The 27685-nt window shown below is 45.0% G+C and overlaps 1 protein-coding gene across 3 annotated transcripts; it reads left to right on the plus strand.

The window, feature by feature from the left end:
• Positions 1 to 513: 513 nt before the first annotated feature.
• On the plus strand, positions 514 to 27685 carry LOC6594664. Of its 3 annotated transcripts, none has more exons than XM_026995257.1 (12): positions 514 to 572; positions 11292 to 12110; positions 16127 to 16249; positions 16886 to 17025; positions 20063 to 20204; positions 23277 to 23459; positions 23530 to 23673; positions 23742 to 24008; positions 24173 to 24505; positions 25125 to 25456; positions 27131 to 27296; positions 27372 to 27685. In XM_026995257.1, exons 2-12 carry the CDS (start codon positions 11840 to 11842, stop codon positions 27668 to 27670), a joined length of 2400 nt encoding a protein of 799 aa, XP_026851058.1. In that variant the 5' UTR covers positions 514 to 572; positions 11292 to 11839; the 3' UTR covers positions 27671 to 27685. The 3 variants fall into 3 exon arrangements, with proteins under 3 accessions (XP_026851058.1, XP_026851059.1, XP_026851061.1); XM_026995258.1 differs by having other exon boundaries at positions 24203 to 24505; XM_026995260.1 differs by lacking the exon at positions 24173 to 24505.

A 27685-nucleotide genomic window follows, 5' to 3' on the forward strand; every position in this document is an offset into this window, starting at 1 on the left:
CATGCAATTTTAACTCTATTTGAAGTGCAATAAATGATAAAAACAAAAAACAAAATTATCGCATGCAGTACATATTTTACATAACAAAATATATAACAATATTAACAAAAAAATAATTAAATAAAAAATAAATAAATAAAAGGAAACCTTGAGAAAAGCACACAAGGTAAGCCAACAATATAACCAAATATAACAAAAATATCCGCATAGAAAATGTACTGTTCTATATTGTGAAAAAACATCAAAAATATAATAAATAAAAATTCTAAAAATAAAAAACATACAGAATATACTAGTGGAAACACGAAGTGCACGTGCACACGAACAAGAGAAACAAGAGAGCGTCCCACTTCTACGGGAGGAGAGAGAGAGCAAGAATGAGAGAGAGTGAGCGTGAAAAGCGCAGCTGCAGGAAACTAGAAGGAAATGAACATGAACAAACATTTTCCGACACTCTGTCGGGTTCAGTGGTACCTTAACATCGCAGCCGCGGAGTCGAGTCGGAAAACTGACGGAAGAATTGCGCGAAGTCGGAGTGCTCGGAGTACAGACCAATTCGTTCGCCTTGTCTTGTGAGTTCCTGTGTTTGTGTGTGTCTCGGACGTCTCCTGCGTCTCTTGCGTCTCTCTGCCTGTCTCCGTCGGTGGCCATCGCCGTCGGCGTGACATCAGCATCACCGCAAATGCTGTTGACACTTTGGAAGGCCATACCATACCCGCGTCAAGAGTCGCCTCCTTCGGCAAGCAGTCGTTGAAGCCGTTGCGGTCGCGCCAAATTGGAAAAGTAGAGCACTGAAGCCGTCCGGAGAACATCCAATGATCGCGCAGCGGTGTCGGAGTCTTTGTCTCGTGGCCTGCGCCGTTTCCGTTTCCGTGTCTGTTCCAGTTCCAGTTCCAGCTCCAGCTTCTGCTTATGCTACAGTTATACGCGAATTCTGTGCAATGCACATAAATTTACAGCTCGGCCAGCGGCAACGTGCTAATTAGAATACGTTAATTTTCCTGCCTGTTCTCGTGTACGTGTTCTCCTGTGCATCTGTGTGACTGTGTGACCGTGCGCCGGAGCGCTGGAGCGCCGGGGCGGCCAGTGCAGTTTTCAGCTTGTGAAATTGGCCAAAAATTGAGCGCAGGCTGAGGCGGAGGCTGTGCAAATATTTGCCAGCGCCGAGCGCCATGCCATCGAAAGCCAAAGCCGACCAAATGAAAGCAACAAAAGCAATTATGCAAATATTGCAAAAATAACGGCAACAGTGTGTTCGAGTGCGAGTGAGATTTCATGGTGCGAGAAGAGTCCGGTCCGGTACGGTCCGGTCCGGTTCGGTTCGGTTCGGTCCAGTCTGTGTCCGCGAATGTGGTTCGCCCGTTGCCAACTCGAATTCATTAGCATAAACGGAGGCGGTGCTCTGTTCCGGGTCTGGCTCTGGTTCTGGTCCTGGCCCAGAGCCCGGTTCTCATATTCTTATTCCTGTTCCTGGTCAATACACGCATACTCTTGTACATGCATATGTAGATATGTACATACAGACGTACATCGGTACACATGGCGCAGCGGCAGACCCTCTGTCTGTGGAGTAGGGGGAGCACAATTAGCGGCAAAGTCCACAAAATCGACTAATCAAACAAATAGACGCACGAACGGCGCAGAACTCAAATTAAATTGGGGGCATTTTTTTCACGCCTCTGCTGCCGGCGACCACCAGGATGGCGCCTGCGTTGCTTTATCGCTCACGTCGGGTTGGGGCTGGCTGAAAGGCTGGATGTTGGGGAATCGGGTATGGGGTATGGGGTATGGGCTCTGGTCTGGCCGCAGCATTCGCAATATACGCCTAATCTATTTTCATCGCTTGACTTACTTTAATCTAGATGCTGCCCTCGGAGAAGAACAAGATTGAGGCAGCATAGCATAGCATAGCAGGCAAAGTCAGCTGGATGTCAGAGGTACAATCCTGCCACCGCCATCTCTCCCTCCGAACACAGTGCAGTCAGTTCTGGTTGGGAATGGAGATTGCGTCTGAGTGGGGACCGAGGACCATGTGACCGGCGTCCGCATCAGCTCGAGGCTTTGCATTTTCCGTCGTGAAATTAAAAGTAATTTTTAAGGATTTATCAGGGATTTGCCGCATTATCGTCGACCATCCTGACTGTGCAGAAGCATTTTTTGGTTTCAGATTCGGATTATAAATTGATATTAATACGCGTAATTTACATTTCTGCCACTTACATCGACGGCAGGCAGCAGGGACAACCGCAGCCTCCGCCTCGGGCTCTGTCTCAGACGGCTCCTTCGCTTCTGTGCCGCTCGGAGCACTCTCAGTCTTGTCATCTCTGTCTCTGTCTCTGTCATCCCCATCCCCCAGCCAGCCCCATATCTCCCAACACCAAATCCGCAGCCGGGTTTGTCGGAAACTTCAGTTTCGCGTTGCGCGTGTAATTAAATTATCGCAAGCTTATCGTGCTAGATGAGATAGAAGACGTGGCAAGTGGGAGTGGGTCGCCACTAACCCAAAAATGGCGGAATATTCGCAATAGCGGAATCTCAATTCGAGTTAATTACTCGGATAGCGCCCCAGCAACTTTAAGTTAATTATTACACGCCGCCTCATGCTAACTTTTTCCTTTGCAAGCGCTCCTGACCGTGTAAGTGCACATTCTTGAGCTCAGCCAGAGGCAACGGATGACAGGAAGGCAGGAAGGAGCCAGCCAGCTGCCAACAACAATCTAGAAGAGCTTTTGTCTACTCTGAAGGGTCTGAAAGGCCAGGAGAGAACTCTCTTTCAAGGAACGAAAGAAACGGAAAAAACACAAAGAACTGATGGGCCCTATTCAATTATTCAAAATGGCTGCAACAATAGATAAGAACTTTTAATAGCATCAAGCTGGATAAACGAGTGCGAGTGCGAGTATGTGCATATGAATGTGAATGTGAATGTGAATGAGTGGGAAACCACCTCTCCACCTCTTTGTAGGCATGAGCCGAGCGTGCAGGCTTGTAATACCGAGCGGGAGAATACTCGCATCATAAGCGTATCTAGCGTGCTCGGAGGCATTCATTTGAATAGCCTCTTTAGAGATCGGCTCTTCTTTTTCGACTGTGAAAGAATTTGAGTACAATTTTCATATCATGCAACTACAAGCATTGAGTGGACTATAAGCGAATCTATTCGTACCAAGCACTAACATAGTACATATGTACATATGTACTCCCGAGTACCAATTAGCATGGCATGTGTAAATTTAGATCGAAAGTCTCTCGAGAAGCGTCGCAAGACGAAAATAATTGTCTTTTGCATAAATGGCACCTGATTCCGCTACACATACAATAATACATATATATTTATGTACATGTGTATGCAAAAGATGCAATTTAGAATTCATTTATATGTCTCTTCATCCGAGGAAACTATCTCGCACAGCTTTCGGATGCAGGCTTGTATCTATCAATATTGGTTCAATAGATTGGTTCGATATTGGATTCAAGGAAAACTCCTCTTCCCGGCCTCCTTATAGGGTACTGCGGTGATAGTTTATATAGGAATGTGGAAAATATTCAGAGAGTAATTACCACAACATTTTCTGGATATACAGACAGCCAGTCAGACATGATTTATCGATTTGGCTATTGATAATGAAAAAAAAAAATAGACCAATACACATTTGTGCTTCAATTACAAGGTACAAAATTATTTGTTAGCACCTCTTGAGAAACGCCTTTTTGGCCCCGAGGAAAAAAATGCGAGTATGGTGTCATAAAAGTAGCTCCCATGAGCTGACATCCAATTCGAAGTCAGCCAACCAATCAATCTCCAGCCCTTTAGGAGAATCCACTGGTTCGAATAATTTGCAAGGCACACAATGGTCGAGGCCCTCGCTGCTCAGGGTTCTCTGAGTGCGGAAGTTGGCAAATAAAAATCAATTCTGCGTTAAAATGTTTATTAACTTCAAATCGAGTTGAGAATTGAGAGTCCTTGTGATGCCCTTTTTGGTGTTTGCACACATTTTAATAAACTACAGTATTTTATAGGAACGAAAGTGTATAGTAAGCGTATTGTTTGTCGGGTCGATTTTGTATGTACTCGTATGCTCATGTACATATAAACATTCGGTTCGTATGTGCATATTTGCAGTGTTTTCAATAATTGGCCGGGCCAATGGGAACAAGTACCGTCCTCCATTGAGGTAGATTGCTTCTGGGGCTTCTGACCGTTCTGTGGCTGTCGGGGGGCTTCAGTTTCCTTGCACTTCTATTCGTTTTTGCCATTTATTATTATTATTATTAAACTAAAATAAATTGGTTGATTGTTTGTTCAACAGAGTGTTGCTTTTAAGGGGCCTTCCTTCTTCGCACCCCACAGCGATTTATTGGGAAAAGGGCACGGAATTATTTGTTCCCTGGCTTCTAGAGCCCCGCAGAACACATGTTTTACTTTTGTGTTTTCGTAAGCAGTTTCTGGGTCTTACTCCTACCCACTTCCCGGAAGCTCTGGGAGGGACTGGGAGGGCGACAGTCTCCCGCCCAATCAGTCCCCGGCTCCTCGCCGCCCCGCCGCCACGACGGCCGGTCTCTTTGTCTGTTTGTTTGTTTGCACATTCTTAACTGGCAATCAGGCCAAAAAAAGGGGAGTTGACGAGGCCTCGGGACTCAGACCTCGGGCCTCGGGCTTTGGGGGTGTGAGTGCGAGTGGGTCGTACTGGGGGCTTGCTGCTGAAGGGCTTTCGTGTGAGTGCGTGCGGCTGTTAAACAACTTTTGTCATTTTGCTAATTTAGTATTATTTGCCTTTGTCTACAAAGCATTGGATGGACGGACTGCGGGTGTTCAGGGGCCTGGAGAGGGATAATCATTGTAAACACGAATGATAATAGTTAATGCTTTTATAAGCACCTGGATCTCGAATCTTGCATCTGCAGTGTAAATGGCTCATATGCATTTGTTATTATCCATGCAAATCCAATGAATTTAAACGTTATTGATACCTCCGCAATGAAATGAACAAATCCAATTATTCAAAATACATAAATATGGACTTATGCTTAAAAAGGATATCGCTTATTCCCTTGAAGACTCTGCCCGGTTCCGACGAGTAACCTGTCCTGTGGCTATATTCTATCACATATCAATGCTAATTATGAGTAAATATACTTTATGATATCGGAGATTCTTGCTCATTCTTGCCAAGTTCAGACTGTGCTATTCCTAAGATAGCGTTTCCCAAAAAGCTTCATAAATGAGAGATTAATATGTGGAAAGACAAGGCCATGTCGACTACTTCGCTCTTCTCTGTTTGGCACCGTCCACCCTTTTATGTCCTTGCTGAGGAGGTCGCACTGGTCTTGACCAGATGCTTGCAACGCACAAAAAGATGATTTCCCGGGTGCATCCAGCCGCGCCCGTGTGCCTGTCTCCCCGTGTCGGCAGTAATTATATAAAATTATTCTACTGGATTCCTTTTGGATGCTTAGACACTTGCCGGAGTCAGCTATTTGGATTTGGCGCTTCTCCAATTTTTCTTGAGGCATCCGGCGGCTTACCCATGTTTGCTGGCATCTTTTCCCCACTCTTTCCGCCACGGTGTATGTGTGTGTGTGTGTGTGTGTGTGTATTCTTCTGACACGACTTAACTAGGTCAGGGGATTAACTTTGTTAATAATGAAACACGCAATATTGCCCCTGCATTTACGGTGTACAGATTTCGTTCCTTGAAGCTGGCTTTGTGGATGGGGATGCTTTAAAATTTCGTTGAGCTCAGCTGCAGGAAAGTGGTGACAGGAGCCAGGGACGATCCAAGGGTTGCTGCTGGTACACTGCGCTCCGTGCTCTGATTTTGCTCGTAACGCAGAGTTTTCGAGTCTCGCGTGGCTGGCATGGAATCTCCTGAATTATTTATGACAATTAAGTTGTAATTTCATTTTATTGCCATCGCCAGAGCCAACATTTACCGTTCGCATCGACATCAACATTGGCGAGGGCGAAGGCGAAGGCGTCCTTCGGGCTCAGTTCAGGCTTTCCCTCCTCGGCATCGCCTCTGCTGGCATTTCTTTGTTCTTTCGTCATTTGCCGCAGCTGCGCAGCATCTGCAGTCCCAGCCAACCCGTTCCACACTTTCTTCTCTGGCCCCAACCAATGTTCCGTCCTCGAGCTCTCACTCTTGCTCCCCCCAAAACGCGTGTGTGTTCCACCGCTTAAATCGTAAATTGGAAAATATGTGTTTCTTTTTTCATTCTCTCCTGCCATGGACACACAGTTTTTACAGTTTCACTTGCTCCTCTCCACCCTTCTTGATTCGCGGATATGTGTTTGAATGTTTCCAGTATACGTAAATACATACGAGTATGTATATATTATTAGGCACTCCATTATCGTAGTATTTTTCCCATGACAGGGAACTTAAAATTGCGGTCGTTGAGGCCTTAGAGATTCACGCAATGATCTGAATATGACCAGCTACCATGCTCAGATCGTGCAGTAAACGATCGGTTTTAATTTATTTTACATATGTAATATCTAGAAGCAGAATCTGTTATCTTCGGAAATGCTGAAGTAAAAAAGTATATACAACTCAACCAGTTCCATTATTCAGATTATCACTAATATGCGAATATGTAATAGGCATTCACATGCATTCACTGTATCGGCGGTTATATTTTTTTCCTGATGACTGTTTTTTAAGGAAAAGTTTCTTACGAAAGTTCAGTCTGGCGGTTTCTCACTAATGAAGGGAATCCCTTTTGACAAATGAAACGGCTTTGTATTATTTTAGCAATTTTTTTAGTGTTTACTTGAGTGTCATTCCTGGCTCATATTATGCTTAGATTATATTTTTGTCAAATTTTTGGAGTGTAATTACCGTTAAAAAAAGATCAGAAATATATTTATGCTCTTTTTTTCTCTGTGGAATTTTCCCATTGAATTTGTGGTACTTGAGAGGAGGGGCATAACGACTTGAGGTTGGTCATCCGGAAACTTCCGCACCGGCCTTTCAACCGATGAGACGGTGGCTCTCAGCGCAACTGAATCTGGGCGACATTTAATATTCCACATGTACACATCCATAGAGCACATACTTCGAGAATTACCCGAACGCTCATCAATTATTTAGGGATATGGGCGTCCTTCGCCGTTGGCCGTTTGTTATTTTGGACCGGGACTGGCGCATGTGTTAGACATTATTTAATAACAAATTCTACTTACCAGAGAAAGTTGGAAGAGATTCGCTAACCAAATTACTCAAAGTGTCCTAACTTTGGTGCGGCGTCTTGTCAAGGTTTTATTTCGGAGGTCCGATCCGCTCTGGACCTTTCGCCCCTGCCGACCATCGAAGGCACAATTCAATTGGCCTACAGATGGTCCACGGTCCCCGACTTACGCTGCGGCGAAAGCGCCAGCTGCTGACTTCCTAAGTCGCGGAGGCATTGCACTGTCAAAAGTTTTTGACACGTACAACGACTAAAGTTTTCAGCGGTGGCCCGAACATAAATAAACACGTTCGTGTCCGTGTCCCTGTCTCTGTCCGTTTCCCGGGCCAAAGACCGGGCACAGAACCGTGGTCGAGTCCGAAACGTGACCAGCGACCAAGTGGAGACTGAGCCGCAGCTTGTTTGTCCGATCCGTTCTTCGGCGTGGCTAGGCCGTAAATTTTTCAACAAGTTTTTATTATGCTTCCGTGTCCTTGCAATAAAGCACAAATACGAGAACGCACACCCAACACCAGCCAGCTTCATCTTGCTTTATTTATTTAATGAAACGTATAGTAGGTATACCTATTGCTACGTATGGACATAAATACGAGTGTGTGCGGCTGGGAACAATTTATTGCGCAGGGACTTTCACATTTATCCTGCAGAAATGTTGCCAAATTATTGAGCTAATAAATATTTACCGTACTAGCCGTCCAACTGGCCTCTGACGCCCCCATTTCGGCCATTCATATCATCACCGCCTCCCTCCCGCCCGATGCCCGATGCTTCACGCGCCGAAAGGGTTGGCTTCCGTGGAGCCATATCTTTGATAACTTTGATTTTTCTCTCTGACAGCTGCGCCTGATCTTTTTGCGTACATTTATCTTTTCGGCTATCAGGCGGGGCCTTGGGCCGGGCCCGCCCTCAAGACCATCAATCAAAGAATTCTCGTATACATACATACATATGTATGTATGCAATTCCTTGCTATTTCGGAGGGCACATGGCGATGAATGGTATACTATATACGGATATGGAAACAGATGTCAAAAATATTTGAAGTTCTCAATTCTCCCAACTGTCCAGGTTCCAAAAACATGCAGCACTTTTGCAAGAAGTAGGTGGATCCTTGGCGAACCTTGGCGCCAGAAATGGTTTGACACAAACAAATTACCGTCGAGGTGTTATTTTCGTTTTAAAATAAATGAGTGCAGCCTGCCGAATATACATAGTATATAATAAATTGCCCTCTGATACCCTCCGTACCCGCTGAAAGAGTATAAAGGCAAACAAATGTAGTCAAATTCAGGCCTGATGGACAGTTGGCCGCAAACCGCAGATTGGCAAATTTCAATATGATTTCAATTTTCCACCAAATTAAACTGAGCACAAAAGTTGAGAAAATTATGGACGCAGCTTTCCGCTTAAATAAATTCAGACAAATACGAGTACTCGTGCCGTTTAGCAAATCCGCAAATGAAACTCAACTTGATAATGCTGAAAAACGAACAGGGGCGTTCGACCATCTCCATCTCCATCTCATCTCCAAGCCTGCCCCCACATCAGTGTTGTGTTCGAGTGAGCATTCGATTGCAGTTCGATGAGCTTCGAGCTGGCTCTCGACCTCGCCTTTGTGGCTGCCACTAGAACTGGAGCTGCTGCCGGGGCTGGAGGGGGCTCCGCACTCTCAATCATAAGGCTCCAGCTTCAAAGAGGATACAACTCCCACGAGGGCTCTTTACACCGATTAAAGGGAGGCCAAAATATTCTTGCATATTAATTTCTGTGGGAAATGAAAACCAGCAGAGCCATAACCAAGCTCCGCAAAAAAGTTCATCACTATGAGGGACAGCGGCAACGACAACGCAGCCAAAGCTCTATAACGTCTGAAGGAAGTATCCCACAGATAGATGGCAGCCCCAAGTCGAGCTTCGAGCTGCACTGGAGCCATAATGGTGTCATTGCTGGCAGTGCTGCATTGGTGCCCGGCACGGGTACGGGTACGGGTACGGGTACCCCATTGGGAAGGCGGAGCATTTGGGGCTAGCCAGGGCATTTGCTTACCAGCTCCATCAGGGGCTGTGGGAACGAGAAGAAGTGCTTTCCGCACAGTTTGCAAAATATGAAGTTTGCCTTTGAAAGTTTGCGGTTTTGGCTTTCTTGCAAGCAAGCGAACAATAAGGAAACGCTAAGAAATACATTAGGCCAACCTAGAGGAGCCTTTTCCAGCAAAGGAGGACAGCGTACTCATGACTGTGAGTGAGTTTTTGCGCTGGCTGTGTGCATGGACTACATACATATATACGTATGTATGTACATAGACGTATGTATACATATTTGTGTACTCGTTCGTATTCGACACCATACGTTTTTGAGAGCTTGAGTGAGGCTGGCGTGCATAGAACTTGAAGGATACCAAGGATAATTTGGTGTCCGCACGCATTATACTCGTCCCTCCGTACTTTTGTTTGCCTTTCATCAGTTCATCCGTCGGAATACAACCCTATCCGGACTATCAGAAAGTGTCCGTTAATGAATGTTTGGGCAAACTTGTGGCACCCTTGACTGACGTTACAACCTCAAAGCCGGCCAACCCAAAGGATACTTCCTCTTTTGTATTTTGGATCTGTGTGCGTGGGTTTACTCTTAAACTGTCCCATTACTCACCGTCATATCGGTCGGACTCTGACCAGGTGCCCCTCTGGCTGTGTTATTACATAAATGTTTAAATTTCATGGCTAAACGAGCACGATTGATACTTTTTGTGTACTTTTAATCTAACGGAACCGCATGGGGATCTCTGCTCGACATTCTATTCACGGTAGATGAAGACATGTATGATAAGACCCCATTTTCCTTAAACAAAATTTAAAAAGAAAAAAAAACATCGTTTGATTTTACCAAAAGTATTTAATATGGTAAAAATATATTGCCCATTGCTGGAATGAGGAGATGTTTTTAAAGCTGAGATATAAAAGAGTATAATAGGAGGAGTCTGCACACTAAAGTCTAGTTTCTCATCTAGTCTCTGACGACTAGCGAGACGGACGGACAAACATGGCTATTGATTATGGTCGGAAACGACTCCTTCTGGCTGATAAATACATTTAGCCGAGTTTAATACTCAAAAAGTCGTATGAGTATGCTTCACAGGGAAGAAATATCTAGTTTGTTTCTGTTCGATTGGGTCTTGCTAAGGGTAGATGGAGTTTTAGGTGTAGTCCAATTCACCTACTCATATATGTACATAAATATGTATAAAATCTGGCTCTCATTAAGTCTAATGATGCATCCAGTTCCTATGTAACTGTTGCGCAATCCAACTAGGCTTCTCAGCTGATCGACTGATTCTATAAAGGATGATTATATCTAATGTTCTCCAGATAAACGAAAGTCCTTTCCTGTTTTTCATTCCCCGCTTAGCTCCCACGAGGAATGCGATGCAGGCGCTTTCTACTATAATTACGTACTCGAACATAAAGACACAAGACATGTTCAAGCCAATCAGAGGCTTAAGCAATTCAACCTGAACTGCACAATTCAGTGACAATACTAAGCTTCGGGTGCGGCCGAAGGCGAGGCCACGGCTACTGGCGGGGATTATTCCGATAATCCCCGTCAAAGCTGTGGTACGATGTACGATGTGCACACGTATGTGTGTATGTGTATGTGCATGTATGTGTTTATGGACGTACTGTATGGGCGTAAGGACGGAGCGGAGCGGATTTGCGGAGAAAAGAGTGTAGTCAAAAGGCATTGAATTGTTAACCGAACTAATTAAATGTGATTTCAGTGGCAAATTTGCTTCAATTTAAAATTAATTTGAAATTCAATAAACAACATCAAACCCAATTAAGACGCCGAGTGAAATTGGAAAAGCAAATAATGCCATAATTTCCAGCATCGTTAAGCAAATAAAAAGCGATGGAAGCGAGCTCCAGCGAATATGTACATATTTTTTAATCTTTTTTTAAATAATCGAGTTAACAGCGTCGCGTAATGAATTGTTTGCGCGAGTGTGCGTACACTCGAAAATATAAATTAATAGAAGTGCAAAAACAAAGGCAAAAAAAGTGCAAAAAGCGAGTGTGAAATATAATTAATTGTTTTGCTTTCAGTGAAAAAACGACCACCGCAAAAAAGTAAAGATAATACAAATAAAGCGAATAGCAGAAAACAGAAAGCAAAAAGTGAAAAATAAGGAAAAAAAGACTCAGAGAACACGGAGTAAAGGCTACCACCCCCACATAGGCGCCCATTCACGAATTCCGACCAGTGCAATATAATCGTCCTCGTACATTCACATCCACACACACATACATATGTATACAGAATCCACTTGCTACTGAGGTCCCCTCGGTAGCGTCGACTGTGAGAATGGACATGAGCAGAAGCATCGGCAGTTGCTATCATATCGCACTCGACGCTTGGCCGCTGACGATGGCCATAAATATGAAAATTCAAAATACACACATAAATGGCCAAATCTGAGGGTGCACAATAAAAGCGGCCATAAAGAACATCAAATCAGCAGCAGACGCTACACAGCGATAGCGTTGCCCATACGTCGAGCACGAGGCGCCGACAACAGCAACAGCACCAACAACAACAACAACAACAACAACAGCACCAATAACAGGGGCAGCAGCAACTGTGGCCGGTGGCAATGGAAAAGCTGGCACAGCATCTACAGCATCTAAAGGAGCTGGGAGCCCGAGCCCCAGCCCCAGCCCGAGCCCCAGCATCATCACCAGCCCTCCCGCCACAGATCGAGCAAGACCGCTCTGGACCTCCCCGTTGGCGGCACGTGCAGTTGGTCTGCTCCTGCCCGTGCTCCTGGAACCATGTTTGGAGCAGGACAGCCCTGTTCCTGGCTGCTGTGTGCCTGCTGACGCGGCCCGTCATGCCGGAAGTTATTTATCGAGTTGATCCTTTGGGTAAACGCTTTGTTTTATTTCTCTCCTTTTTTCCACATTTCAGCTACAGCTCTCACAAAAGCGGCGGCATCATGCAAACATACAAATTTGCGCTCGTTCTGCGTTCTATCTGCGGCGGTCCTTGCCCCCACTGTCATTCCCGAGTCCTGCGGCGCTTTTTAGCTAAAAATAAGTAAGAGATGCAGGGGTCTTTGGCCGCTGCCGCTGCCGTTGCCGTTGCCACTGCCACCCAAACTTACATAGCTCCGTGGGGCACAAAGCCTCCTCGTCTGCGCCTCGGGTTTTCGACCCAGTGGGCGCACTGCCGGCTCATTGGGTTCTGTTCTGGCAAATATTTATGTATAAATCATAATTAAGCGCAAATATCCACTCAAAGTGGTGTCCAGCTGCCGTTGCCCCTATCTTCCCTTCCCGATCCCCTCCGTGGTATGTCTCTGTCCTCCCCGTGGTACCCGTTTTCAGCTCCTGGTAGCGAAATTAACTCATGCGGCTAAAGTTTTCCGGTGCAGATCTGAATGTGAGAGCCACCAAATATTTATGAATGTTCTCCATTAATGATTTATTGGGGAGTCCAAACAAACAATCATAAATTAAACAAGATTAATTAACTGGACAGCGGAATCGGAGAGCAGAGTGTATGTTCATTTAGACACTCGAAAAGTTATGAGCTTGATTGTCATATACTACTCGTGGCACGAATATGTTTTTACTTCATCTTGGAGTCAATTTGCCGTCTATTTAATTCACACTACTCGCCTTTCCTAGATTTTCGTATGCTACAAAATATGGCTAAAATTAAAAGCAATATCTGATGTTGCCACCACAATTCGCTCTTGACCTTTGTCTGTTGTTACGCAGCCAGATAGACACATCTAGAGCAGCTCGGACATTTATGCTGATCTCTAATACTTTGTACTGTCCCTATTTTCGAAAGATCATACTCAGAACACTCTGCCTGCTGTAACTATGCACCAATAAGCGCAATTTTAACTAGGGTCAATGGTAATTGAATCAGTGATCAGTTTTTTGTAATATAATCCAATGAGTGGCGAAGTAATAGATTTGGAGATTGGAATTACCAGCCAGTTTACAAGTCACTTCTTTTCAGATGCGCTCTGATTTTCGTCTTGGCGTGTACGTGGAAACACTGAAAAGAAAGGTTCTTGTCGTTTTGCGGCGTTCACACGGCGCTGTCAAGGGCTTGGCATGTGCTGCAGACTCCAACTTAAGGCGACATCGCCTGAAGATGAGTCCGGAATGGAGGCGAATTTATCCTGGACACTTTAGAGGGCCCCTTGCCTCCATTACCCACTGGCATTACCCACTCCAGCAGTGCCATCAATATTGTTGCTCTAACATATTTTTCTTTTGTACGTATACATTTTGCGAATTCCACTCGCTGGTGTTCAGATGTAATATTCTTTAGGACGGTACAAAGACTTCTTCGTCTTGTGCTACAACCAGCTAACCGGCACTACAGGGAGCGGTGGGTACTCAAAGATTATAAGGATATTCTAGTTTGTGGATGTGGATGTGATCTTGATCAGCATCAAAAGCAGAATCATACAATGACCATATCTTCAGAATCGTCACGTAGAGAATCTCGATTAGATCTGATGATTATTACAGCCAGAATGAACAAATGACGAGAAATTCACACACTCTTCCTCACCCAGTGTGCACCTTCCTGAGAAGGGAGATAGATGTAGTGAAATAAATTAGCGGTCGACATTCCTCTCATTTTCTCTACTTTTCCCCATCGCTCACGACAAAAATTTAAAGAGATCGCGGTCTGCCTTGATTATTCTACCGAAATTCCCCCTCCCTACATTAGCCAACAAATAAATCTATCCATTTTGGGAAAATCGAAACCAAAAGGCAGAGACAGAGCATGCAGCAGTCATCGGCGCTTACTTATAATTACGTATAACTTATATTGTACGTATAGGATACATATGTGATTGACTGATCGCCAGGACGCAAGTCGAAAAAGAAATCGCAAGGAGAGAATCTTGGTGCACTAACCCACTTCGTTAATACTGCAAGAACTCCAAGGCACACCGCATTGAACCAATAAAAGATACAAGTATGTAGTCAGAACATGTGTACATGTACTAGAACATTTATGTTGGGCATTGCTTAGAGGTTGTGCTTTGATTTCCGATGCAATTGTGTCCATCCTTTATCCGCACACTACACTATTTGTACTTCATTTTGTACACATATGTAGGTACACAGGAGCTGACTCACAAATATACAAGAGCGTTTAATATCACAGGTTCATTATAGGCTACAGATATTATCTACCGTTCTATTAAAATTTGACGGTATCCGATAATTATTACATTACGATTGAGGAAAACTCTCTAATATTTATAGACGTGGCGGTGCAAACTAATTCGTACTTTTGTCTGGATAGTTCGTGGCTATCTTACAGTCGGATTGGCATCTATAGCGTACTCGGACCGATTCCCCGCCAAATGTATACGTACATATAAATATGCGGGTATGTTCATTGTACGGGGGATTACGAGTATGTAGTCGATCACTTGAATCAGAGAAGACGGTGTTCGGGTATATGTAAATCCATTTTACGTAACACCACAACCACACATGTGTGCAGAAAATATCGGACAAGATGACCCATTCAAAAGTTGCTCAGATTGTCTTATCTCGGTCTCCGCATTATCTTCTTAAAGGCTCTCTACATATCGGCTATATACCCATGTACGAGGTTACTTAGGATGTAGCCAAATCTGTCAGTTGCAGACATCTGTCCGTAAATACGTGTCTATACAGACATATAGATATACTATGGAAATTCTTTGGTGGATGATGGGATGAGGGGATGGGGGATTGTTGATGGTGCTGCGGCTGCTTTTGCGAATGGATTTTCAACACACTGCTCGCAGTATTCTATTGTAGTTCACATCGAAAAATGGATTTCTACAAAAGCAGTGCTATACATACTCGTGCATATACGAGTATCGTAAGTGTACACACATCTGCGTTCAGATATTGGTATGTACTACTTAATACTCGTGCCATGTGCGCGTACTCGTACATATTTTACTTCAGCTCGCGCTTTCCGCTAGGCGGTCCTGGCCCTACGTCCGTCCCTGACATCATCCGCGTGGGCGGCCCATGTGCGTTATTTGATGAAGAAGCCGACACTCAGAAGCACCTACCCAGGAGTTGAATAATGAAGTCAGAGGCGCTAGGAAGCGTTGAGGACAAGGCCAAGAACACCACACCACTTTCCCATGCTTTACCAGTGCTAGGAGCTAGTGGCTGCGAGGAAAGCACAATAAACAGAAACAAATACCAGCCATTTCCTATACCCTGTACTCTCTGAGCCCGTGGGCTTTGCTGGGCTTCCGAAAATCTGCGCAGCAGACCAAACGGCTGGACATCTCATGTATCGATTAAAAACTTAACCACAGTCTATCGGATTTCGGATGGGCTTTGCAGATTCTTGGCACTAGTGCCGGGTATTTTGTAGCCGCGCAATTTCAGCTTCTGTCATTCTATCTTGTTTACACTGCTGTCAAGCGCCACGAAAGAATATTCGGAAATAATTTCACATGAAATTGAATGTCTGAATTTGCTTAGGTGTCAAGTGTCAGTTCAGTTGAAGGCGAAACGGAACGACTGCATAGTGGAAATCGAATTTCTTTGCTTCTGCTTCCGCACCGCGCAACTCCAGTGCCACCGCACTCGTTTCGTTCCTTTATTTATGTATACTCTTGAGCTATTCACGATAGTACAGAAATCGGTGAAAGTAAAGACTTCCCTTCTAGGTTTACTTTTGAAGGCAACTTTCGGTTGCACACATGAATGTGAAATATACTCGCCTATCCTACGTTCTTTGATTCAGAAATCTTCAAATAGTGTATGCTTAAAGATTGAAGTTTGTGGACTTGTTGACTCCCAAATTGTGTTTTCTTTTGATTATATGTATGGGTTTTTTAGTATCATCTAATAAGTTTCAATTCTTTGTCGTTGCTTGTTTTCAGCTCTCCTGGCCGCCACCTTGAGAACGTACCAGCGCGCAGGATGCGACTCGGAGCAGCTGTCACTCAGTTGTCCACGCGGCACCAGCATTTCTATCGAACTGGCTCAGTACGGACGGGCGGGAGGTAAGTCGGGGCACGTGCGGCAGAGACAGTCCTGCAGACGGCAGTGGACTGGACAAGGAGTGGACGGGCCGGACTCGTCCTGGCAGCAATGTCTCAATTGATTGATTGCTGGCCAAAGTTTGTCCGTTACACGCGTCGATTGTGCGCATTGTGTTGTACTTGCCTGCGGGAACGGGAACGGGAAGGGAAACGGGAATGGGAACGGGAACGGGAAAATGGACGTGTTTGTGTCCCTGTGCGCTGGCACACAAAATGGGCAGCTTTGGAGATGTATTATTCCACCACTACCATGTCCCTTGAACATGGGCCAAACAACAACGAGCCGGTCCATACACACGCCCATATCAAGTATCGGGCGATCGTATGTGAAGTAAATATAGAAAGGTTGGGCTCTTGGACTCTTGGACTCTTGGGCTCTTGTGGTCAGGGGGGACGCTTCGACGAAGCTTTTGCATTGAATGCTCCTATTATGGTACTTGTGTCCACTTGGCATGTGTCACTCCAGCCCACTCGTCCCACTCTTGTCTCCCTTTCCCTTGGCGTACTCGTACACCTGCCTTCTCCACTTAAAAGCATTCCGAAATCGTCCACGACACGTTCACAAAAACAAAATTCCGCTCTCGTCCACTTGAACAGATTTAACCGACCACAGCCTGTGTCCACCCGTTTCGCAAGAGGACCTCACCACGACCGGAAGTGCCGGCGATGCTGTCATCCACAGTGGAACAGAAATCGAAGTCAAACCGCCGGAAGCGTGTACAGTAAGCGGATTACAGGTAAGCAGAATCAGTATAATTGCAATTCCATCATCGTCGCACTCATCATCGAGGCTGAAAGCAGGCATGGCAGGAGGAGACGCAACGCGACGCTACGGAAGCATGGCCAGTATTGACCGCACTGCGGCACAGGCTTGTCCTTGGTGTATGATGCAGCCGCTTCGGGATGAGGATGGTCAGCGTAGCTGGTTGCCACTTGACAGCGGATCGCCTTACCCTTGTGCCCAATTTTATTTTCCCATTTTCCGCATGGCATTCAAAGACATTCTCACACGTATCCCATAAAAAGACCACGCGCACATGTGGAGACAGCATAAATAAATCAGCGAAGTAGAACGATGCCATAAAAACAGCAATAATTCATAATAAAAATCGATTCGATTCACTTTGGCCAATGCGAAGGGATAAATCATTTGTTCTCGTATGAGCAATTGTGGAGTGGAGCCCACTCCAGGGCCTGCTCCTCGAAGGCATGGCCTAAGCCCAACCAACTATTAAAAATAATTATAAAATACTCTCTTATATGCGAATGCATTTCTTGACCACTTGCAGGACGTTGTAACGAGTCGGCCAATGACTTCATTTGATTTTTTGATAATATACAAGCATTTAACTACCATACGAGTGCTCCCCGTTCCTCGTCTTTGTCTGTGGTGCCAGTATCAGTGTCAGTGCAGTCGATGTCGTGGTTAGTTTCACATCGAAGCATATCCCATATCCCACTGATTAATGTGTGTGCCGCTCGCCCTTGTTGCGCTTCATTAGGCACATCAATTTGAAGTTAGTCAATGTCGCTCCCAATGTCTGAGTGTGTCGTTGTATCGCATGTGGGATGTGTGGCTAAGTGCTGCGAGGAAGCAGATCCAACGACAAATCCTAAAGAAGACGATCCAATTTGAGAGGAGCAGAGGCATTTACACTATAGTCCCGGAGGGTGCATAACCCGGAACCAAAGTTCTACGGTTGACGGCCAAATAACAAAGCATTAGCAACAGCTTATGCATACCCATCCCGAGCACAGCAGGCTCCACGTTTCATTGAAGGGAGATGTGCTACAGACAGAGGAATGGCTGGAGCACATATCATTCTTCTCAAACAAACCAAAACAAGCAAACAAATTATTAGCCCAGGTTTTGTCTTGACAATCCCAGCAGTACTGGGAACTAGTTCGGAGGTGGTGATATCACCACTCCCTAACAGACCAGGGGTACTTTCTTTACTAACCCTTAGCAATGCTTTTCATCATTTCCATTTTTACCCGCAATGTCCTACGACATGGGGACCAGCGACACCACTTCGTTTACCCCCGAACTAGTGATATGGGTACTCGTCTAGTAGCTAGTGAAATGCGTACCCATGTAGTAGCTAGTGAAATGGGTACACATGTAGTAGCTAGTGAAATGGGTACCCATGAAGTAGGTTATCAATCTTCATTTAATTTCATATTTAAATTTTGATTTTATTATATACATATTTCATTTAAGTTTTTAAGTTTACTAATTAAGGTCTGCTGTTCGCGGTGGTACTGTTTTTGAAAAAACGTTTTTTTTTGCAGCTGTAGGGCTTTCCTAATCTGGACTTCAGCTGATCCAGTATCTAGGGTTATGGCATCTATAAATATAAAATACATATATAATAGGAATACAAAAAAACCAAAATCATATAAGCTTACCAATCAAAACTCTAAAGAAGTTCTTTAAATTTTTCAGTGTCGCTTTCCATTTGTTTCATTTTCGTCGATTGTCTCTCCTATTTCGCGACCTTCAACTTTTTCTATTTCACTGCACGACACTGTTTCTCCGCTAGCACGATTATGTTTGGCTGCATATTTATCTTATATTTCTTTATTGAGCCTACGCAAATGCCGTTTGCTATACATTTGCTTTGAATAACTGTTTAAAATTGAATAATTATAATCACTTGGACAGCCGCACAAACGCCAAACGCAAAGAACATTCTAGCAATGAAATGACCGAAAACAGAAAAGGGAAAGGAGAAGAGCAGATCAGCATAATATTTAGCTAACTGCTCTCTTCATTTTCCTCTCATGTTTTTTCGTTTTTTCGTCTACTGGTGAGACGTTGCATCCCAACCGAACTAGTACGGTGGCTGGTGCGCGGTGGGTTGTAGAGTATACAGAGCAACATTTTTGTCTCTTCTTTGAGTGGTTCGGCGTTCGTTTACCATAGGGTTAGTCCGGAAAGTACCCATGTAGGAACCAGCCAAATCAGTAGTTCGGGCATGGTCAATCGCCACCGCCAGTACTAGAGGGATGACACAATAGTTATTGGTAGATATACATACATATGCTTGTATGTATATTGTGCACCCCCAAAAATCGACCTAATTTATTCGAATTACAGGAAGTTTAGCACTGCCCTTTCCTCGCCTCTCTTTCCTGCATAGACCTAACCGGAAACATGTCAATTATCCGGAATGATTAGTATTGATATGGCAAAACTCCGTGTGCCCTTGTGGGTTTATCATATTCAATATGATGAATAGGCATACTCTTATGTATGAATCTCGGACGATTACAGCAACGTAAATGATCGGCTTCCTTCTGTGGCAAAGGTGCTATCCGCCACCTCTGTAATTACACATTTATCGCCGACTTAGGCAATTATATTTACATACGTACATCAGTTACAGTCCAATTTAGAGAAAATAGAGAAATATTCAATTACCATTTGCTGCCACTTAACGTATTTTCATCGCCAGATTATTCGATTATGTAACAGGGAGAGTATCATTTCATCTCAGTATCAGCTGGATTCGTATCGCATAAAATATTGTTTAATCTCTGAGCCTCGCTTTAGTTCGCTGGGAGTGCAAGGATTTACGAGTGTACTCTGAAACTGTTGCCTTGGCTCCGCTCCAAGAATGCCTCCGGAACCCCCATCCCTGCCACCAGCACCGACGTATTGGGACAGATGTGCCCAATGCACGAACATTGGTATCCCAATCGAATCCGCCTGCAATACCTTCCGCCCTGTCATACATCTCTTCTTATGCTGTTCTGTCTGGTTTCTTACAGTACGCCCTCCTGCAGACGGTGGTCGATGCCTGCCAGAAAAAACGGCACTGCAAGTTTGCCGCGAATTCCAAAACGCACTCTAGTGGAGATCCCTGTTCGGGCATACGGAAATTCGTCGAGATTGCCTACAAATGCCGTCCATGTAAGTATTACAGCTTCTATCTAGTCAGCACCGGGCTGAGGCCCAAACAATACTACTACTCGTCGTAGTCCTAGCCAAGTAAGAGCTCTGTGTGGGCGTGTGCTGGGTGTGTGCATATGCACATTCCTTTACGGATGCAATCGATTGGAATATGTCGAGTGAGGCGCAGGACTTGCCAGGCTGCAGACACCGTCCTCGTCCGTCCTCGTCCGTCCTCGCCGACAACATACATGAAATATACTATTTGCTGTGCGATAAGATAAATATTTGTCTGCTGCAAAAGTGGCAAATATCAATTTAAGTTTTTAAGCAAACAAACAAATTTACGTCGGCTGAAACAGATGAACAATATGGCAGTGGTGTCGTTAAATTGGGGGCAAACGAAACCTTCGGCAACATTCTATAAATCGGATTTATCATTTACAGATCACTCAAATATTTAAATACCTAGAGTAGAGGGTAGAGGGTTTAATTCGATGAATCCACGTCATGTCCATGGCAATCCTTTCGTTTGTCTGTTCGAAGCTGCGAGTATTTGTATACTTCTCCATACGAATGTATATTTTTAAGAATTGATTTGTCTGTTTCAGCGATTCAGACAGTACTCACACAATATAAAGTCAATGTATTTAAGGCGAGAATATGCCATACTGGGACTATCTTGTGTTATATTGTATTACGGCATTTTGGGAGACGCTTTCTAGACATTTAAGGTTTAACTTAATTATTTAAATCACATAAATCAGTTAGCAGACATCCTTTAGTCGGATATCGGTCTCTAGTTAATGCTGGTTTTATTGGAAAGGTCTGCTAGGTGTGCAGGGAGCAAGAGGGAGAATTGTCTTCGGGTGGCCGTGGCCACTGGCTGCAATAATCCTGGCTTCTGGACTTTCCGATTTGATTATGCTGAGAGCATAATGAGCGATGCAGCTGCGCTCGTTAACAATAGTTGTGTAAACTTTTTGCTAAACTATTTGCATAGTTTGGCGCAGCGCATTTGAGCAACGCCGTTTGCCTTCGCCTCCGTCTCCACAGCTAAGGGGCTAATGGCCCCGATTATTTACGATCCGCTTGGCCATTCGCGCTTACTCACTCGGGGGCCCGGAGCATTTGGAGCGGAGGCGATAAGCGCACTGATGTGACTTGCTACCTGTCACTTGCTGCCGGCAAGTACTAGTAGACACCTGCTCCGGCCAATCCCAGGTCCTTGGAGTGGTCCGTGTGCGCGATAAACGAGCTCTTAATGCGCTCCACAGCACGGCAAACGCATTTCCGATAAATGCAGATGTCCTTTGGATGCTGTGTATTCGACTTTTGTGTACGGCTGGCCGCCGACTCCAACGCGAAGGTACTGCTTTGGAGCTAGTAAATATGTAATTCTTTAGTAATTTATGCCAGACCCGGCACCGTTTTTACTTCCTATTTATTTTCTGTGTCAAGTGAAGCAGATGTTATCTCGTTAAGAAGAGCACAAACACACCAAAGCCAGAGGGAACACAAAAAGCGCACTGGCGAGGGAAGGAGGGAAGCAGCAGCACCAGCACGGCAGTCAAATTAGAAAAGGGAAGTGCAGAACGGCCAGAAAAAAGCCACGGCCACGGCCACATGTACAAGTACGAGTACGTAGCTCTCTAGATGGCAGAGGCAGGATGGGAAGAGGACTAAGATTCAGCGGAGGGATGTGGTGGCGACAACCGTCGACCGACAAGAGAGGATCGGCATGGGGCCGCAGCGAGAGACGGGAGTAATGTAATTAAGGAGACTCTTTTTTCCTCTTTTTTCCCTAAATTGTCTGTTATCTTTTGCTCATTACGGACACCAGCGACAAGTAATAAAACTGCAAAGTACGAGTGGGAAACGTTGAAAAATAACGGCCGGGTTATGTGCGTGGAATGGAAGGGGCCGAGCCGCCTAGCTTTGGCTTTGGCTTTGGATGTTGCTACACCGTACTATGCGGATGAGGCTGATGCGGAAACTCATCCTTAGCTGCACGACCCAAGCAGCCAGAGGCAGTCAGGGGCAGCCAGAAGCAGAAGTATGGACTTCCCACCAGCTGCCCGGCTGAAGAAGCTAGAGGAAGGGGCGTCTGGGGAGTGGTTTGTGCGGGCGGCACATTGTGGTCATAAAAAATGCCAATTTTCAACTTTTCTCACGTTTAGCCGTAATAAAACGTGTACTCTCCGAAGAACCAAGGAATCACGGCTTTCAATAGGTCGCCTACCCCGGTAGGCGGAAAGCACACGAGGGCGTGCGAGCACGTGCCCCTAAGGCCTGTGGAGAGACCAGCGAGCAAAACCTTCGGGCAGAGGCACAACCCCAACAGTTAACCAAATATTTACCAAATTTATTAAACTTTATCCCAGTCCGCTCTGTTGGCGTTGAAAGTTCCATTTGTGCGTATACATAATATACCAACACAAATACCCTGAGACACAGACACTTGCTTAGGACAGCAAATGTACGCACCCCACTGGGGCATAGGCCTTTGCGAGACACCCGTAGCTCAGTTCATAACTTCTTATACGAATATATGAACTCTATCCCTAACTTATTGATTTCCGTACAATTCCGCTCAAACTGGAGATCATTTCGGATAGAAATGAGATAAAGAACTAGAAGTCTTTGGGGATTTACATGAACTGAAGGACTATCTAAGAAGAGTGCAATATATTTTAATTGCAATAGTTTGAAGAAAGTTATGTCCTAGAATAAGAGTCCTTAATTAACTAATCTCTGCTTCAGTAATTTTTAATGAGTACTAGTATACATTTTTTTAACCAAGTAATACATTTTCGAACGTAATCGAGTATTTCAAAGTCGATATGCTGCTGGCCAGACTGGCAGAATTTCAATGCCTGCAGAAGTACTCGTGGTAAAGAAGATATATGTATGTACTATGTGGTATATGTGGGGTATATACATAAGTACAAGTGTATGTACATATGTACAATGTACGTTGTACGATAGTCAATAATAAGTATTCATGTATTTTGCACCTTTTATTTTAATATATTTATGGCTCATAATTTCTCCATTCCATCGATTGGAACGATGTGTATGTCGATGTCTCAGACGAATTCCGCAGCAAGGTGGCGTGCGAGAACGACAATATGCCGCTTGTGTGCAATCCGTATTCACGCATTGCTATATACAGCGCCTCCTTCGGCCACACAGAACGCGAAAGCGTACAGTGCGGGGGCCAGAGCGCTGGGGCAAGTACTGGCACTGGCACCAGCGAAGACAACGGCAAGCCGAGTAAGTAGATCTGCGGAGTGCTGATTTCATGGTGGTGTTACGCGTGGCCTTTTGCTAAAATACTTTTCAGCTTGCCTAGTATCGTACGCCACGGAGACAGTGATGCAGATTTGCCATGGGCGTAGACGCTGCTCGGTGACCGCAGATGCTGGTACATTTGGTCGTCCCTGCAAAGCTGATGTGCGGATGTACCTAAAGGTTGTCTACACCTGCAGTAAGTACTTGACGGCTTTAAATCTTGAACGAGAATTAGGGTTTGCTTACGTTTCCCCGCACTATTAGTTCCTCGCAAAGTGCTGAAGGATCGTTACGAGACTGCGCCGGAGGGCGACGAGCCACAACAGTCTGAGCTAGACATGGACCAAGATGAACTTTATGACGAAGACCAGTTCTACAAAGAGTCCGAAGCGATTCCGCCGGCCCCCAAGCTCCAAGGCGCTATTCCAAATGTTGGCATGCCGTTCGACTTCGGAAATGGTGCGCTAGGTGTCGGTACTTCCAGCACACTCCTACCACCACTTCTTTCGCGGGACGATAGTTTATTGGAAGGTAAGTCGCACAATTTTTAAGGAGTTTTGTAGAGTATTTGATTGGAAACCACATCCCTATTTAAAAAGTAAAGTACCTGAAGCCTGAAAATACATCATTGATACGGATATGATGTGTTTTGGAGAATAGCTGATATAGAGACTAGAGCACTTTTCCTTTCACAGAAAGACTTGTATCATCTTTACGACTACTAGATCGGATAAAATCAGCATTAAGCCAAGACTTTGTTACTGAGATAGCAGAATCGGTAAACACGAATTCTTCAAGTGAAGAAATCGGTACAGTCGATGTCCACACCGAAGGTTCTGAATTGAGTTCAAAATCAACACCTGAACCTAACGTCGCTGATAGAAACATTATTTACCGCCGCAATTGCGTTAATGTCGATGATTGGGGCGTCATTGGACTGAACTGTACCGAGGAGGACATCGTAACCGAGCGGGTCGAGGTCATTGGTTTCTTGGTAAATTGGCTGAGCTCCTATATCCATATACGAAGTGAGTGTGGATGTCCTTCGCAACTCGCTACTACATACACACGGTTGGCTTACGTTTCGTTTTCGTTTTGGCTCGAAACCTTTTGCACGAAATGTGTAAATAATCAAACTTTTACTTCACACACATAAACATACTCGTACTTACAAAAACACGTATACAATACGCTGGAATAAATGTATGAATGCTGAAGAATCCACAAACACTGATAGCACCTCAAAGCATTCACCACGGTAAAATCACGTCCCAACACTCTGCAGACGACCGACAACGAGTAAGTGTCCCGACCACGACTCGCTCCCTTTCACATCTGATGAAAGGCCTTACCGAATGCTGTCATAAGCAGTAAAGTCAACTCAGCAAGCTAAACATGTGGCACACAAGCTTGCATCTCCCCACCCCACGTGAAAAAGTTTTCATTTCATTTATGTCCCTTGACACAAACACACGAGTTAAAGTTCAGCCCGCCTTGCCCTATCCACTAAAACAGGCCACGATCCGACCGTGCGGACGTGCCCGCTGGCGACTATAACTTTCGACATCATTAGCATAGTCAACTAACACTATTTGATGTGAATTTCCCTGCCTGTAGTATTTATTTGGTTCTTTTATTGGCGAGCAGAGCATCAGGAGCAATTTTACCTCTACCTAATCATATCGGTGGCGGCTGGAGTTCTCCTCTGCCTGACGCTTGTCATCGGCCGGCTCACGCTGCAGAAACGACGGGGTGAGCGGAAGAACAGCAGCTCAAGTGGCAGCGGGGTCGCCAAATCCTTTGCCGATACGCAAGGTGGCAATACAGGTGTCGGGAATGGAGGTGCAAGCAAATTTCAACAGACGACACCAGGAGAAGCCCATCTTCCAGACTCCTTCGCAGATGACATATCTGACATCGACGCCGACATCGACTTAACAGGTCCGATGCCATTGCCCAGCCTATCGTCTCGGAACGAGGTAAGTGGCTTTCCCATTCTTCCCAATGAATTACTATGCTTAAATTTGCTATCTCGGCCAGTTGTCAGCGTTATTAGTTTAATCAGTATATCAGTAGTATAAACGAAATGTACATACATGTGTACCTATTTATGTACCAGGCAGAAGGGCCCATTCCGCCGAATTTAATAGCACTTCGGAGCAAATATATTTGTGTCTCGTTCAGTCTTACATTGTTACATTGTCGTATATAGTTGCATGAGCCCTAAATAGACGGGTAACGACTGACTTCTGCATTGTCTAGTGGTACTGTTCGTGAATAATATGCTCGAGGGATGTTATGTTATTTTAGTGGACTGTATTTATTTTATTCTTGTCCGGTTCGATGTCTATTTAGTACTGAAAATTCCGTCGCAGCGGCGAAAAGAATATGTGTTTTGCCTTCCTTAACGGGTACAATAGTGTCAGCAATCCTACGCTCGCAGCAATCCCTCAAATCACATAATCTGCATCCGCAAAGCGAATATTAGAGTCTTACCACATGCCACCCCATGCTACCCATACCCCAATTAGTGTCTCGGACAGCATCCATTGTCGGAGGTAAATAGTCATTTATAATTATGTAAATCTCATTGTGGGTGCCGTCGACCATGTGTGACGAAGTAGGAGCACAAAAGTTGAAGAAAGCCGAGCATTGTTTCTGATGAAAGTTGGGAGTGAGGAGGATGCTTCGTTTTCTTACTGTTGCTAAAAGGCAAGGGCGGATGAATGCGGGAGTCAGACCATTGTGGCGGAAGGACTGGGAAAAGGGTAAAGGGAAAAGGGAAAGTGGGCACAAGTGCATTTCCTTTCCTCCTGCCATTAAATCCTTTTTCGCAAACAAAGAACCCTGGATTTTAAAGCGTTGGGAATCTACCTTACCTGCCTGCCTCCCTGCCTGCCAGGTGGAAGCATCCTTGCTCCAAATGCACGCTGCAACAATTTCTGTCCCCTTTGTTTGTTCCATGGGTACTGAGAGGAAAAGAGCAAAAACAACAGGACAGCAGGGATCCGATGCACATATACACATATATGCAACCTACACATGTATGTACATATATGCAATCTTTATGTCTCGTAGTCAACACACTGTGCAGGCCATTCATACCCTATATGGTATAAAAACTCGTGTTAAACCCACTATTTGTTATCTATCTGATTCTTGATGGTGCTGAAAATACTGTCAAAAAGTTCGGTTGGGACAGTCGGTTTCTGGATCATAGTTACTCCAAGACAGGATTTTGATCAATTTATACATACATCAATTTTTTAGTCGGGAATTCTTAGTTCCTTACGTTTGATTATATACCTATACTTACACTTAATTAAGCGTTCATCATCGGCCATCGTTTGAGGTAATCGCCTGATGACGATCAGGCCAAAGAGTAAAGTAGAGATAGAACTTTTTCTAGCCGTTCTACTCTAGCCGATTAGTAACCATTGGAGAACCCAGAATAGAGTAAGGGGCTGAAAGTCCACAATTGTCGCAACTGACACCAAACCGACCAAGTCATGCTAGCCAACGGCAACAGGCACTAATGAGAGCCAGCCTAACTCTATGCCCCACTCTGCTCTCCCTTTTCATGTCCATTATGGTCGCGCCGTCACCATGAACACACACAAAACTCACGATGGGCATGGGCTGGCAAACAAAAGACCTACATGACATACGCACCGACGCCCAAGTGCAGCTACGCTGGTTTACCCAGCGCACTATCGCACCCTACCTCTGGAGCAACTACCGTTCTGATGGCCCCGCACTCACAGGCCAACAGTTACACTACCATGGGCCATCCTGCAACCAACGGTCCTCTGACAATGGGTGAGAAAACGTGTTAAGATACGATCAATTTACTTATTTACTTTAATTTGCGAAATTGTTACAATGTTTTTGTAGGTCCCCACTTTCTTGGACCCTCCGGACTCAGCACGGTTTCCCCAGCGTACCTAAGCGGTGCTGTCATGGTGGCTGGACATCACCACACTCTACGACGCACTTTGATACCCACCAGCATGGGAATAATGAGCTCTCCCTCACCACCACCGACTTCTATAAGTTCTGGTCATCCTCTGCCGTTAACCGCCATGCCCTCAACCTCGAATAGCGGCTGCGGGGTCTACTATGATAGCACCGTACCAAGGAATCTGACCCGGGGCGTGTCTACAGAGAGCAGCGCTCAGTATTTCTATGGGTGACACTCGCTCAACCGA

This window comes from Drosophila persimilis, unplaced genomic scaffold (genome assembly GCF_003286085.1).
Source record: "Drosophila persimilis strain 14011-0111.01,24,50 unplaced genomic scaffold, DperRS2 tig00000000-arrow-pilon, whole genome shotgun sequence".
Classification (NCBI taxonomy): Eukaryota; Metazoa; Arthropoda; class Insecta; order Diptera; family Drosophilidae; genus Drosophila; species Drosophila persimilis.